The sequence below is a fragment of the Colius striatus genome, chromosome 16 (genome assembly GCF_028858725.1).
Source record: "Colius striatus isolate bColStr4 chromosome 16, bColStr4.1.hap1, whole genome shotgun sequence".
In the NCBI taxonomy this organism is placed as follows: domain Eukaryota; kingdom Metazoa; phylum Chordata; class Aves; order Coliiformes; family Coliidae; genus Colius; species Colius striatus.
This window is the reverse complement of record NC_084774.1, coordinates 16,955,238-16,971,017: the sequence shown is the minus strand read 5'-3', so window position 1 is coordinate 16,971,017 and position 15,780 is coordinate 16,955,238. Positions and strand designations below refer to the sequence as shown.

The window sequence follows — 15,780 nt, the reverse complement described above, 5'->3', positions numbered from 1 at the left end:
AAATCATCATGATTTTAATTTTCATGGTTTGTTGCATCTTAATTTTACCACTCGGAGGGCTGATAACATTTTTAATGTATGAAGCTATCAACAAGTCATTTCTTGTTGCAATCACAGATTAAGAACCTGATCCTGAAAGTTGCTGAGCACATGCAGTGGTATTGAGGAACTCCACAGATCCACCTAAAGAGCTATTAAAATTATCTGGACCCTAGCTGGCATGATATGCCTCACTTATCAACAGAACCTAAATTCTTTAGTAACCTCAGGATATCTCTGCTAGGTACAGAAGAACCTGACAGACACAAAAGATACAGCAAGAATCTTTCTTTCCAGTTTTTAAAGAAAATCCTTATAAAAGCTGACTTAGATTGCTGGGTCTGGCTAGTGGAAGTTCAGGCTACAGTGCCCTCAGGAAAAGGAAAACACGCAGGTCGTTCTTTCTACTGCTCCACCCTTGGCACCAGGCAATGGCTAATGATGATTATGACGGCAGGAATGGGATCCAGAGGTACCACTCAGAACCTCTGTAGGAAAGCACACACTGATCAGAACAGCTGCCATCGCTGCTATGCCATGCTATGTCAGAGACCTGAGGGGATCAGCTAAGTGACATGCTTTTACTTATGATATCTTCAAGCTGGTTAGAAAAGAGAATGTTTCTGCATGACCTTGGTACAGCACAAAGCCATCAGAGGGAAGGATTATGTACCAAACCTTTCATTTGAAGAACATGGGAAGGAAAAAAAGTGCAATTTTTTGCATTTTTAACGTTCTTCTGTAAAAACTGTCATATAAAATTATATTTTAAATGCCAAAGGCAAATCCAACTTGTATCAGGTTTGCACACAAATAGAGCTTTGGAAATAAAAAGGACTTGAAAAGGAAATAACGTCAATTCAGACAATTGTATTTCATGAATTAGCAATACTGTTGTACTATGCAAAAGACAAAATCTGTGTATTTAAAACTTTTTCTCTTCTTAGATGCACAGCACAGACTCCCTCCAGCAAGCAGCAGTGCTGCAGGTAACACATGTTTAACAAACGTGCACAAAGTTGGCAAATGACTTAGAGGGAGATTTTGTGCAGCTGTTGTTATGATCCTGTGGAGTTGCTGGGAATACTCCACAGAGCAATGCTGATATCATAATTGGCTTCCACAAAAGCACATTAATACAGGCCGCCAGATGAAAGTGGGTCAGCTTCCACTTACCAGCCAGTTGAGAATGAAAGGCCGAACTGCGCCGAAGAGAAAAATGTGTGTGGCAGCCATTAGGTAGCAGGATAAATGTTTTTTATTTCATGTGGGAAGAAAGGGCTCATCTCTTTTAAATCCTTGAATATAAATGCTGAGCTGCTCTTTCATCTGAGCCTACAGTCACCCTTTGTTGGATGCAAATAACTAACACAGACCAAACCCTACTAACTGAAAAAGAAAACATGGCAACACACAGATTCCCATTGCACTCAGAAGAATTTACATATATTAGTGTTGCCAAAAAAATCCCACATAATGGACTCTGAAACAAGGTTTTAAACAGCATGAATAGCCTCATCTCCATGATCCCGGTGCTCTCTTATCAAAACGATTATAGGTCAAGGAGGGTGACAGAGATTTCTAAAGGAAGAGCATTTTGTGGTGCTGCAACTGTATTCACAAACTTGCACACTCACAAAGCAGAGTTTCCAATTCTCCATCTCACATTCAAAGCTTTCTTTACCTCTCCTTTACTCTGAGCTCTGTCCTTGTCGCTTCTCATTCACTTCCCTTCTGAGTCTTTGTCCTCCATCTGTGCTTCTTGTCTCCACACTTCAGATTCCCTGGCACTGCTCAGACTTCTCTGTGCATGTAATAGCAGGTCCCCAAAACTTAGTTCAAAAGCAAGAGTCCCAATGACTTTGGCGAGCTTTTACCTAATTCTGAACCAGGCTTCTCTTCATTCTCATCAGGATGTGAAAAGTCCCCTTTTCCACTGAACACTCCAGATACTGTTAAATGCACAATAATAGAGTGTCCTGTGGAATCAGAAGACATCTGCTAAATAACCACTGTATCTGTATACCATAAACTCCCCCAAGGCAGTGGTATGTTATTCATTTGGGCTCATTCTACTTACTATGCAGAGCTGTGAACGGCACAAACAAACAGAAAACACCCATTTGTCATTTGAAAAGTTAGTCTTGATTCACTCTGAAAAGACTTTTGGGTACACCCGTATTTAGACACAATTTATCCTCTAATAAGCACATTCATCTCCCACTATTCCTGCTGTCTAGACAGACTACTAGGACAGATTCTCTAGGGCAGGGGTTAGATGGATTGAGACTCCCTTGAGAGCCCTTCCCAGACTCTAATTGAGTTGATTGTTAGGCAATTTTTCCTGATGTCCGACTTAAATTTCTTTTTTGCTCAATTTCATCCTATCACTTCCAATTATGTCTGACTGAACTGCTCAAAACAATTCTCCTACTCTCTGTCTCCTGACAATGAAGATGCAGCACACGCATCTCTTATTAGCACACCTTCACTTTGCAATTTATTGGCAATTCTGAGTACAGAGTTGACATTTTATGCCCACTTCTTACAGATGTCAAAGATATTTTATTATCCATGGAAGAAAACATAAGCCTGTGAACGTGAGCAGACAACACGGGGCCTTCCTTCTTCCTTCTATAACTGAGACGTGGTAATTAACAGTAAGAAAGCCTGAACGTAGCAAAGTTATCTTATGCAAAGGACAGCTTCAGTGACACCTGGCCACATTCCTGTGTGAACCTGCTTTAGCTGGGGGACTGGACTAGATGGTCCCTAAAGGTCCATTCTAACCCCTATTACTCTATGATTCTATGACAACATGGACTTGGAGTGTCTCTTCCCCTCTGTTCTTACAATAATGTTCAAAGTAATTGGGAAGATGAAGACAAAAGGAAGAAGCTGAAAGATCTCTCAAGAGGAAAAAACTGATGGAAAAAGAAAAACTGTTTTTCCCCAAATAACCTACTGGATGATGATGTAGCAGAAACAATGACTTTTCCCCCAGTTTCTCAAATAACATTGCAAATTCAAAAAGCAATGGCTCACTCCCACTCATGTAAAATTTCAGCTCAAGACATCTAATGACAATAAAATACTGCATAAAACACTTCTTTAAGTTCAGTATTCTCAGGAAGAGGAGGACATTATAATCTCTGTGTATACTAAATCTGACAAAGAAGCCACGGGAGGAAAGGAGCATCTGGAAAATGCTCATACATATAAATTGGATCTATACACCTAAGGAACAACGGACTCATTTCACAGGTGCACTGAACTACATGATCAGTAGAGCCAGAAGCAGGGAGTCTGGCCTCCAACGGTAGAAAATGAACTATTGTAACCCAAGTAGGCCATTGCTGCCCATAGCCTTGGTAAGCCATTCAGATCATGTCTGCAAGAAGTTACACTCCACAGGCTGACTTACTCCCACAGCTCTTTGAGCTGGCAGGATATGAAGTAAGGCCAGTCTAGTAACAGACACATGAGCATGTGGACCCATCTACTTTCACCTCTTTGTCCACATGACCACGGGTAGAATGCATAACAGTCCTTGGAAGGGGTTACTCTGACCAGTACCTGGATGACAAAGCAATGGCACAGAATCGATTTCTGCTGTGTTTCCAGAGGATGAACATTCTCCCAAGAGCAGATAAATCTCCCGAAGGGTGAGGCTGCTGGAGACAGCTTTGCTATGCCTTTGCACTGCTCTGCTAGATTTGCAAAACCTTCTCCTGCACTGACACCCTGTATTCACACTACTCCAAGGGTTTTTTCCTGAATTTCTTCTACATAATTCGGATCTACACTGAACACATTTTCATGTCTGCCCAGAACACTTACGTAATAAGAGAAATGACACACAATCAATGAGCTTTGTGTCCATATATGCACAAAGCCCCTGCAGTCATAATTGCATGTGTGCTTTCACAGTATATTTTTGTTAAGAGGAGGGAGATACTGAGTTCACAGCATATAATTTTCCTTTTCTTACACGTAATTCCAAATAATACCAACAAAATGAGTTAAATTAAGAATTCAAAGCAAAGTGAGTTCTATGTATTTGGAGGCCAATCTGTCAGCTTCACTAGCTTCTCATCACTAATGAATTCCAAACCACACTCTATTTCAGGAATAAAATGTTAAAACAGCCCAGGCAGTTCTCCTAAGAGTAGTCAGGAATCAATACAGAGGCACTTGAATCAGCAATTTCCTGACTGACAGTCAATCTCATAAATGCTGTAATATGGTTTTGAGCAAAGGCCACAAAATGAGCCGTTTGACTTAGAAGCTGGCATTGTCGACACGGTGAAGGACATTGGCACAGTTAAGGTGTTAAGCTTAGCCCAACTACAACCGCTTACTTTCGGTCAGGGGTACAATGCCCTACCTGGCCAAGCTGTTCACAAGCTGTTTGATACTCAGCTCGCTGACAGAGGTCTTTCACACGCTGGTATTTGGGTAGAAAGTTTTCTTCCTGGGCATCTACCTTCTCATTCTCCCTCTTGTGCAGCAGTTTACTGGAAAAGAAAAGAAGAAAATATTTTTGCATTACTATTAATTCCAAGATAGACACAGTTTGCTGAAAAGGCTCAGCAAAGTAGGTTATCTGCCAAGCACATAACTCCACTGGTGGCTAAAACTCAATAGTTCAGTAGAAACTAGCACTTATCATCATCTCCAGTAACACACAAGTTACTCATATCACGCTCTCAGGGAGCATACAACACCAAGACAGTGTGTTTCATGTCTGATTGGCAGGCAGTAATGACAGGCAATATAAAGACACTGTACCTTCCTCACTCTACTGGGCTGCACATTGCAAACCCTTCAGACCCACGTTACGTATTAAGGCAGAGGCACAGTGGGAACGGCCAGCTGATGAGCATGCAGAGAGGAAAGGTTAGTCATCCTCCCATGAGATAAGCAGAATGGTGGAGGGAGGTAGCTGAAAGAAAAATGGGATGCCTTTCCATCTCTCAGTCCCAAGTAAAACTCCCCTTCCCCCACCCCAAGAGCACATTTATGCAGGCTGTAGGCACAGGCCATACATTCCCTTCTATCATACAATCACTGTCATTAGGCGTACTGCAGCCGTGTCCCTGCTGGCACAGCTAAATGGCTTCAGTTAGGGCTGTGGTAGAGTGCTGCTTTGGCTTTAGCTATTCAGTATCCTTCTATTTAAAAAGACTGGGTTTTGTCATTAACACTTTCCTTACCCTCTTTCCACTAGGAATGAATCTCTCCACACCTTCATCTTTTTCTTTAAATGAAACCTAGGAGGAAATGAGGAGAGGAAGAAGCAATTCACACAAAAGCAGTAATCGAGTCATGCATCAGTTTTCTCTCTCACCTCCAACTCAGATGAGAAACATTGCATATAACTGCAAAAGGAGACATCCAGCTTTATGAAGTACACACACATATGTCTCTCCAGAGCAAATCACAAATACAGGACAGATTTATTCTCACGGGGACAAAATCCACAACAGATTCACACAGCACAACTATTTCAACATAAGCATGTTTAAGGCACAGGGGATTAACTGAATCGTCCTTGATCACAAAGGATCACAAGCTAAATCAGGATTTCCTGACTTCAGTTGAAGCTCTTAACCTGCATACTACCCACAAAGTATCTGACTCAAAAGCAGCTGCTCTCCCTCCATCCACCTACTTGTAAAGCAAATCTCCTTCTTCCTTTTTCTTGTTGGTTTCCTCTAGCAAGCATCCAGCCAAATTCTCTTCCTCAGCCATTTTCCAAGGAAGGTATTGATGGAAGGTCTCAAATATTAACGGTGCAATTCTGAGTGCCAGCCTGTCCTCGTAGTACAGTCTGATACACAACCAACTCTTTCAACTCAATTATTCTACAATGTATTCAATATGAAATGCTTTGCCACAAATAATGCCATAGAGACATTTAAAGTCTATAATTCATATGGGTGAAGACTTTCACGTGTAGCTCTCTCACTCCTACAGACTACATTTAGTAGATCTAGGTGCCATATTTGCCATTTGGCCATTATATGAACCTGATAACACGAGAACAAATAACTGAAGTCGGTCATATACCATGGGATAGGTCTTTAGATTTTCCAGTGAACCATATACTCACATAGATGGTAATTTCTCGTATTTTCCATTAAATTTGCTGCATGGTGCTGAATACTTGCTCGGTCACCTGAATAAACGCATGTTGCCATGTGCATTTCCTTTTCTTACCTATTCACCGGCCTCTCAGAATCCAGTAGCTTTAGAATGGATTTACCATCCATATCAGACGGAATATCCAATCCAGCAATATCTAGAATTGTAGGTGCAAGATCAATATTCAACACAATGTGAGGATTCCTGAAAAAACATATATGAGAATCTGGTTTAAAGTCTATGCAATGATATCAAACAACTCCAGTGCGGCCACAGAGACTGGGAATCTGAAAAGGTTTATTCTGTGACATCTGCAAAGAAGAAAAGAGGACGCAATCCAATTCCTTTCCATAAAGGAATTAAAATGTAACATATAAGCAAGTTGCATAACCTCAAGAGAGACTATAATGAAAACTTAAAACTTCAGCACAGAGTATTTTTTGGAAAGTGAAGCAGTTTGTAAGACAGTTCGTTAATTATTGCAAAAGAAGGTTCAAAAGTCTTTCAAAACGCAAGGCGGCACTGGAAAAGCTCCTTGGGTGTCTCACAGAACCAAAGTGTCTGCCAAATATGCTGAAGACTTTATTAAAAAGCAGATTTGGCAGATAGCACATGCTTTATCTCTTTCAAAATATGGTATAGAAATAAGTACCTCAGCTCATATCACAGCATGTTCTGAAAAGAACATGAGGAGAAATATTACAGTAGAATAAGTAACTAAAAGTTGTTGTTAAGGTAGAGTGTGAGACAGAAAAAGGAAAGGGATCAGGAAAGAAAAAGCAGAGAGGAAGCAGCTATGGAGGGGAAAAAAAAGAGAGAAAATAAAAGCACAGCTTTAACTGAAATAATATCAATCTTCCCAAGCGCACAGACACTCATTCTGCAAACACTTAGAAACAACCATGCCCTGTTACTTCACAAAGTATGGCATATGCTACTCAGCCACCACAGTTAACAGGCCAATATTCCAGCTGAAACTGAATTCAAATTTGGTTAGAACATTGGCATCAGCTCCCTAACAGTACAGACAGCTCCTATCCCCAAATCCCTTGGACTGCCACAGCTAAATAGGAGTTCACGGATCAGAGCATGTGGTTGCACAGCCCAGCATTCAGCAGCTAAATGAATGCCCAAACTTCTAATCATGTGACTTGGTTGTATTACACATCTTGTTTAGCAGAAGTGTTTTCAGTTTATGCTGAACCTCACAAACTTATTTCAAATCTGTCTGTGCCAGTGTTGTGTAATTACTCACAATATCACATATACACACACTGTTTATCAGCTCTGTACTAATTACATCCCTTGTTTCCTTAACAGAAAACATCAAGGAAGGCACCCGGTTCCTTAAAAGTGGGGAAATAAATGTGAGGATATTGCTGCAGAGTCTTCTACAGCACTGAACATAAAGAATCACCACGCTATGATTTGCAGGCACAAAGGAAGGATGGGACCAGATGGGCTGCTATACACGTCTATGTAGCATTCCAGCTCAAAATACAGGTCAGAAGAAAGCTGCTAAATTCACACTAATTAATGAGACACCATTTAAAAATTACTGCATTTTTGAGTGAATGAGCAAACAGGCACTGACAAGAGCGTGGATGATGAATTAAATTGATGTACCTAATTTGATTTTAATTACTAATAATTGTGGTGTAGCATATTTAGTAATAGAAATAAGAGCTTAGTAATGACTTGCTACAGTGACTGCTATTAAATTTTCGTTGGTATCAAAGGGAGTCATGACAATTACTCTGGAGGAAAATCATAAGGTTCATGCAAAACATGGATGATTGAAGTTCTACCATTTAAAGAAAATCAGGCTGAAAAGGAGGATCAATTTATTAGATAATATACTCCCCCCTCCATGGTACTTCATCCTGTTCTCCCTATTTGTGTACTGTGATGGGCTCTATTCTGTCAGACTCTGTCAGGTTGACTCTGCTAATTCTAACAAATATTTTTTCATCTTCAGAAGCAACAGAAAAATAGAATTCAGAAGGAAGGTTTCACAGCTTTTACATATGTCTGAGTATAAAGATCCTTGAACTAGAGTAGACATACGGTGACTGGTCTCTAGCACTGCCTGTTGCAGAAAAACCAGCTCAGTCCACTTGGGCCATATTAGAGTTGCCTCTCCAGCAAAACCAAAACTGCAGTTGAAGGGAAAGAAAGCACTTCCTTAGAAGGCTAATCCAGCTCAGTTGAAAATCTGTGCTGCTGCATAAAAACTTCTTTCAGTGCTGAGGTAATAAATTAAATCCCACCTGAGGAATCTCTCCCCTGCTCTTTAGAAAAGTAGCATTGTTTACTTCACATGCATAACTGCTGTAAGTAAATTGGATACATAGTGATATATCTACAGAATCTAACTTTTTTTTTTAACCTACTGATAATGTGAATCAGTGAATTTAACCAGCAAATGCAATGAGATTTTTTTCTCTATTTGCTACAGTATTACACACTGGATCTGTTCCTCTGCAATAAAGAAAAAAACTGCGTGGAAGACTTTGTGTGTGTTAATTATGCTAAAACATGCACACTGATATAAATAAAAGGCAACAAATTATGGCACTCTGTCCAAAATCATTACTTAAGTGCAAATATTTGCTACTGAAATAATTGCTTAGAAAGTGTATTTACATAATTTCTTAGCTGATCAAAGCTACCATTTTAATTAACAGTCACACTCTGCATGCTTGCATGCATCCGACAAACAGCCCTAACCATGTAGTCTCAAAGGATGAGCCAAAAAGAATCTTTTGTGCGTGATAATATATGAACTATTATGTACATTCTTCTTCATAAACTGAAACAAGTGACTCCATTTTAATGTTCTGCAATAATTATCCACTGTGCCTGTGAACATTGCACAATCTATTTTTTACCTTGTCACAATGTCACAGTTCTGTGTATTATTTGTATGCCTCGAAAGGAGGCAAATAAGCGTTTCCTAGATTGCACATATTTCAAAGCGACTTTTTCAGCCACATCCATGTAAGTGTAGTGGCTTGTGCTGAACACCTATGCAAGCAAAAAGGCAATGGTATAACATCTTGGCTACGTTAGACCTGCACATATCAGTTCTGCTTTTCTGACACAGATGAGCAGGAAGTCAGTTGGGATGGGTAGAACTCTGTGCCTCCATTCGGATGCCAGTTCAATATGACTGGAGATATGAACAGAAAGGAACTTTTCTGGTCACTACACAGACAATAGCCAAGAACTTACAAGGACCCAGCCTCCACATTTGGACCTCGGACATAGAAAGGAACTCTGATATCAAACTCATATGGCATGGACTTTCCTTTCACCAGCCCAAATTGCCCAATATGATAACCATGGTCTGCTGTGTAGATTATGTACGTGTTGTCCAGTTCACCTGTTTCAACCAACGTGTTGTAGATCTGAAAGAAAAAGCAAAACAAAACATGAAATCCATTCCCCTGAGTAGCACTACATACAGAACATTGGATAGAACTGTCTGCCTACATGTGATATAGAAATAAATAACACTGGTTCATTGTGGTAGCTCAGTGCCATCCTGAACTATTCTGAATAACTCATAATCACATCATGACTTTACTAACTGAATATTGTGGGTCTTCCAAAGCAAACCTCTGCTTTCTGTTTTAAGGTAAACACATTAGGACGCCACATTTTCATTTTTGTTCAGTTTTCTGCAAGAAAGCTGTCAACTAAATACCTACAGAAACAGCCATTAAAGTTTCAAGGTGACAAGCATTTTTGAAGTTTTCTCCCCACTTTTTCCTGCAACAAACACTTTTAATAGAAGACAGCATTCTGAATCTCACACCTACTTCAGCAACTCAGTGATTTTGCCTTTTTGCAAAATCTCTTCCAGGTAAGTATCATACACTTAGTCATATTCTCAATAGCTAACTAACATGGAGAATTAAGAGGAGCCTTAATTCAGTTTGTGGCTGCCTCTATGGATTTACATGAGAATCTTTATGTGGAATGTACCAACTTGAGCACCAAAGATCAATTTTTAGGTGACATTTTCATTTGTAGAGGTATGAAAATTGTGGGGCACCACTTAAATGGTGCCTCACACAGATCCATAGCACACCAGTGGAGAAGAAAACAAACTCTGTTGTTATTGTTTTGGTTTAGGTTGTTAAGAGGTTGGGGGCTTTTTGTTCTTTTTTTGGGTTGCTTTGTTTGTTTGTTTTAAACTTTGAAAGACTATTATATGGATATAATTCAGTTAACTTGGTGATTATAACTAAAAAACAACCCAACTGATTTAGCCTGCAGTGCATCACCCAAAGTGAAACCATTTTACCAAACAGAAAATCAAAATAGTGTAGTAAAATACTCCATCTTCCCTAATGCTCATATCTAATCCATCTAAACAGGTTCATTAATGTGAAGAAGGGATCATACTTGCCTGAATCAGTAATTATAAGACATTACCAACAAGTTGATGCAATGTGATCCAGATAATCTCATCTTTGCCTTAGAGGACTCATTTTATGTTCTACCTTTTTTGAGTAAGAATGCCAAGAGATAAGCAGTGAATTGCAACACCTTTAAATCTGCCTTCTTACAACTGAAAAGCCATTCTTTTTCAGAGTAGCTCTTAGCTAATTAAAATGTTTCTGTTCAACACACCCAGTTTGCACTAAAAGATTTCATTGTTACATAATGCACACTTCATTACAAAAATAAAAATCTCTATATTCCTTTACTCCCTACATTTAACATCTTGGGCCTGTGTTACCATGGGGTTATTCCAGTTATGGCACTTGTAGTATCACTTTTTGCTGCTGCTCTTCTCTCAGAGCCTCGGTGTTACAGCATCAAAACAGGCCCACAGTTAGGTAGTTATTTCCAACAGGTAATAGGATGATTTTTTACTATCAAATAATACATTTTTAGAATTTATTATGTATACTTTTATGTGATCCATCTCTCCTTTATCAGTAGTGCCTTCTGTGGCAAAGAATCAGCTCACTCACAGCCCCCAACTCACCATACTGCCATTGGAGGAGCCTTACACATTGAATAGAGACATGAAATCCTCAGAGGTGAGAGGATTACACACTACTAAAAAACTGATGCAGTCCTCCTCCTCCTCCTTCCTTCATCTTCATAGACAGCACAGATTGGAGTGTAACTCAAGAAACAAGCAATTGTTTAGCCAAAAAAGAAGTAACTACTAATCTTACCATCTCCATAGAGTCATCCACAGACATGAGCGTTTGAAGGCGCTTTCTCTGTAGCATATTAGTGAACTCCATGTGTATAGGTTTCATGGGACCTGTATACCTCATTATCCAGTGCTTGTCTGGGTTTGGGGCATAGTTATAACTGGGAGTGCTAAGGAATAGAGAGAAAATCAGAACGTTTTAGCAGTGTAGAAAAAAGCCACAGTAATGTATACCCATAATTTCTTTTGATAAACACTAGAAGACTTGCTCTCTGAGGTGCACAATACTAGATTTACAATGGAATAAGTCTGTTATGCTCTATATGAAAGATGGGAGAATGAAAATAACTCCATGGGGAATAAAATCTATTAAAAGAATAAATATTGTTTTTGCAGCATCTTCAGACTAACATGGCTACATGTGAAGGTCAAAAGACTGGCCTCAGAAGTCTGTCTCCACAAGTATGATCTGAACGAAGCATACGGATTCGCTGTCCTCCTGGCATCTCACTGTCCCTCCACGTTCTCATGATCCTAGGACACCATCAAAGCTACGAGCAGAAGGATCACTGATTGCCCATAATTTCACCTTGTTGGCACTTCCAGAGATTACTTTTTTTTGTGCCTAATTATGTTGCTCTAGATCAACTAAACAAAATATTTCTTTTAACATTCCATTACCATGATGTTGACTCTCTGCATCACTAAAACCCACTAGAAAGCTGTACCATAGCTTACACTTGCAAGAAATATTATTTTTACCTACTGTATCCGTTCTTGAAAAGCTTGTTATTAGTTGAGAACTGCCTTTGGCAATTTCCTCAAACCCTGGCTCAAGCACATCACCTGCAGAGTCTAAAATATTAAAACTTATTTTTCCTAAATGATTTATTGAGGCTTCCTCTTCTCACTGAAAGCACCAAGCTCAAGCCTCTGCATATGTGCAAGCTGAGAGGGTGACACACTAACGCAGGACAAAATAACAGACATTCAGTTATTTTCTTCTTCCCAACACACAATTTCCTGATAAATTCAGCTTCTGAATTATTATTCTGAATCTGGCCAGTATCTGCTGTTGTTTCCCTGTGTGCAACACAGCAGCAGGGCGAGTTACTAAGATAAACAATAGTAAGTTGGAACTTCTCAAAATACCGTGTATCTAACGTATCTTTGAATATGACAGGTGGTCTTAAGAGTTTTAATATAAATATGAAATTAATCATCTGACAGTGAAATGTTTTATGGCAAAAGCATCTATTAGATGCTATCTGAAAAATGTGTGTAGGTGGCAAACGGAGGCTTCTTCATATAGGGAGGAAAGGGCTGGTGTTTATTCTCTCTGTATTGTTAATAGCCTCTTGAATTTCAGAATGTTATTGTGGCTGAAATAATGACATTGCTCCTTTGAAAATGCTGACAGTTATGGAAACTGTTGCTATGTGATGCCCAGAATGAATAAAAAATGCTTGGCAAACTCCTTTTCAGCTTACTTTGTGATTTCCTGGCTGATTTGAAACCTCCTGCTGTTTAATCCAACCAAAGCCCGTGATTTTCTTTGATTACTACAAATGCAACCCTCTTACACTTAACAGATTTGTCTGTCTTATGAGGAAAAATACACAAATACAACATTCCTAGAAGTTGGTTAAGATAACCTCTTCAAATGTACTCAGAAGATAAGTCCTAGTCTGATTGCATTTGACCTTGGAAAAGATGGGTGGTAAAATGTACCCTCCATAGAAATAACATTTCTGATCACTGTTAAACTGCCCAGCTGTTGCATTCGCTGCAGCTATCAGCGTAGGCAGCAAAAAAGGAAAACCAGCCATGTAGCTAGGGATTTGCTATGTGAATGCTGGTTGGCATGAATGATTTTCAAACAGAAAAGGACTGCAGATGCACAGGAAAAGGAGCTCTACAGAACAAGATGGAGAGACTGCAATGTAAGGTGGAATGGTCATACCAGCTAGCGTATGTAATAACAGAAGCAAGAGAACAACAGCATCAATTAGCACCAGAAGTACATACCAGAGTTCCCAAGCAAAGAAGTACTCTTACTGCCAACCCATTCTCAAACCCACCCCACTAACTTTCAGCTATTCTCAGCCACGCTACACAATGCAGTTTATATGTCAGGCAGTGTAAGCACTACAGTCACACCTTCACTTTGTGGCTGTAGCTCAGGAATCTGCCTGCAGACTTCCATCAGCACTGACACAAGAGGAGGTACAGAGACAAGCCACATGGTGTACTGCCTTCTGCGTCTGGGACTTTGTCCAGAGTATTGCTTACTGCTTTAGGGCAATTCATAAGAGGAGTCCTACCTGTGTTCCAATCCTTCCCTACCATATCCACATGACAACAAAACAGTGAGAAGTGCCTACACCTCTTTGTCACTGACGGATTTAACTGTCACTGAGGGATTCCCAGGGATGTGAAAACAAGGGAAGAATGGAAAGTTGAGAACTAATTTGTACATACAGATGGGGAATATGGTTCATGTTCTGCATTTTTACATTTAATCTTCAACTGTCTCACAGATTATTAGTATCATGTAGTGCCAGGAAAATAGTTTAGAATAAGACTGGAAGATTCTTTGCACGCCATGTACATAAAATTCTCTTTTATGTTCAAATCCATAGGAAAAATACAGATCCTTAATCTGCTACAAGAATTTGCCTCTTAACAAACAAAATTTGTTTCCAGGAAGTGACACTTCCTGAATGAATGTTATAATTGTAAGAGAAGCCACCTACAATTAAAGATTTTTATGTAACTATTATATAATCAGGAAGATAAATCTAGTTTGTGTGACAATCAAAGTGTAAACTATGAGCAAAAGAAAAATAGCTGCAGTTTTCTTATTGCTGGGCTTCCTCAAATCTTTCTATTCTTTTGCATTTGCCTAGCATAATTAAATTGCTACAGAATGCTGCTTGACAAATGGTTATCATCTCTGAGATATGGATGCCTTCCAAAGGAACTTCTAATAAGACTGAGGTCAATATTGGGTATCAGCTATGAGAAGCTGCTTATTTGGCTTTTCTGTAATTTTGATTTCCATTAAAATAAATGAGTATAAGATGGCAAAGAAACATAAAATACTGTAGAGCTAGGACATAGATTTTCTTTGGTAGCACAGCATGAAATCCTGAAATATATAATTCTAAGTTATGTAATTCCTAGACAATAGAACAAAGGAAGCTTTTAAATACATTGAAAAAGCTCAAATGGATTTCATTGGACTTTGGACTAATCCTCAGCAGCTCTGGCTACCAATTGATTAACATCTCCATCAGTTCCAGTTCATTCACAAATCCAAAATAAAACAGAATTCCTCTTCAAAAAAATTGTTGAAGATTTCGAAAGGGCATGTAGGAAGAAACTTACAAACTGTGAACACTGAGGAAGGCATGAAGCCAGTAATTTGAAGAATATTGGAAGGTTTTCATTTGTGCCAAAAGGTGAATTGGAAGAAACATTCATTTGTCAGCACGTGAGGAGATGTCTGTAAGGCAACATTACAGAGCTGTATCTGTAAAGTGTCTCTGCTATAAACAAGAACCATATCATCATGGAGCTTATGAACATGTTAACTCAGGAACTGGGTGATACTGCTTTTGGGATCCATTCAAGACACTGTACTGGGTCATGTACAGACATATCAGTTAATTCAGAAATATCTTGTCTAATCTGGTGCTGCAAGCCTGCATTTCCTTTACTACTCGTTTTTCATATATGGAAAGAAGTGTTGCATGCTATGTGATTTTTAGTAATACCCATGAAATAACACAGTATATACATAAGGACAGGGAGATTCTCTCCTTGAAGACATTACAGCCCCAGAATGAGATTTAGATCCCCCTGCTCAAAATGAAACAATGCTTTACTTCCCCCAAAACCCTGTAACAGAGCTCTATGAATTAGACATGAACCTTTCCATTTCCCCCAGTGAGACACAGTTCTGAGTTCTAGATGCAGTAGCCATTCCCAAGATACTTGTACTAGTCTGAAGAGGTAAAATAAAAAACATCTCAAAACTCTTCTTATATATTTGTGACAAGCTATTATAAAGCAAACATTGTTCCCCCAGAGCTCTATACTCCTGACCCTGGAAATGAAAGGGATTTATTTTTCCTTACATGTGTTGTGAGGCATTGGGAAAAAGGTGTGAGTACTGAGGGGCTGAATCTTCAGGGCCGTGAGGAGCGGCATGGCTTATAACCATCAGCACAGGCCTGTGAGGATACATCTTCTTTGAGATTCTGAAGAAGGTAATACTGTCATTGGTAATCAGATCAGTTAGATAATCCTGCAAGTAGAAGTAAAAGTATAATGAGATGCCTGAAAAATAATTTGGAGGATGGTATGGAAAGGGGAGGGCTGAGGTATCATGAGAAACAGGAAAAAGAAGC

At 39.3% G+C, this 15,780-nt stretch overlaps 1 protein-coding gene across 6 annotated transcripts in view; it reads right to left on the bottom strand.

Annotated features, from left to right (window-relative positions):
• The window catches only part of SULF2 (sulfatase 2), a 130,324-nt gene that overhangs the window by 22,567 nt on the left and 91,977 nt on the right, over positions 1 to 15,780 (bottom strand). For all 6 annotated transcript variants that reach the window (XM_062009247.1, XM_062009249.1, XM_062009250.1 and 3 more), the window contains 6 exons: positions 15,508 to 15,677; positions 11,385 to 11,535; positions 9,421 to 9,596; positions 6,262 to 6,390; positions 5,256 to 5,312; positions 4,427 to 4,556 (listed from right to left, as the gene is read on the bottom strand). In XM_062009247.1, coding sequence (XP_061865231.1) covers positions 4,427 to 4,556; positions 5,256 to 5,312; positions 6,262 to 6,390; positions 9,421 to 9,596; positions 11,385 to 11,535; positions 15,508 to 15,677 — 813 coding nt within the window. The remainder of the gene's footprint in view (positions 1 to 4,426; positions 4,557 to 5,255; positions 5,313 to 6,261; positions 6,391 to 9,420; positions 9,597 to 11,384; positions 11,536 to 15,507; positions 15,678 to 15,780) is intronic.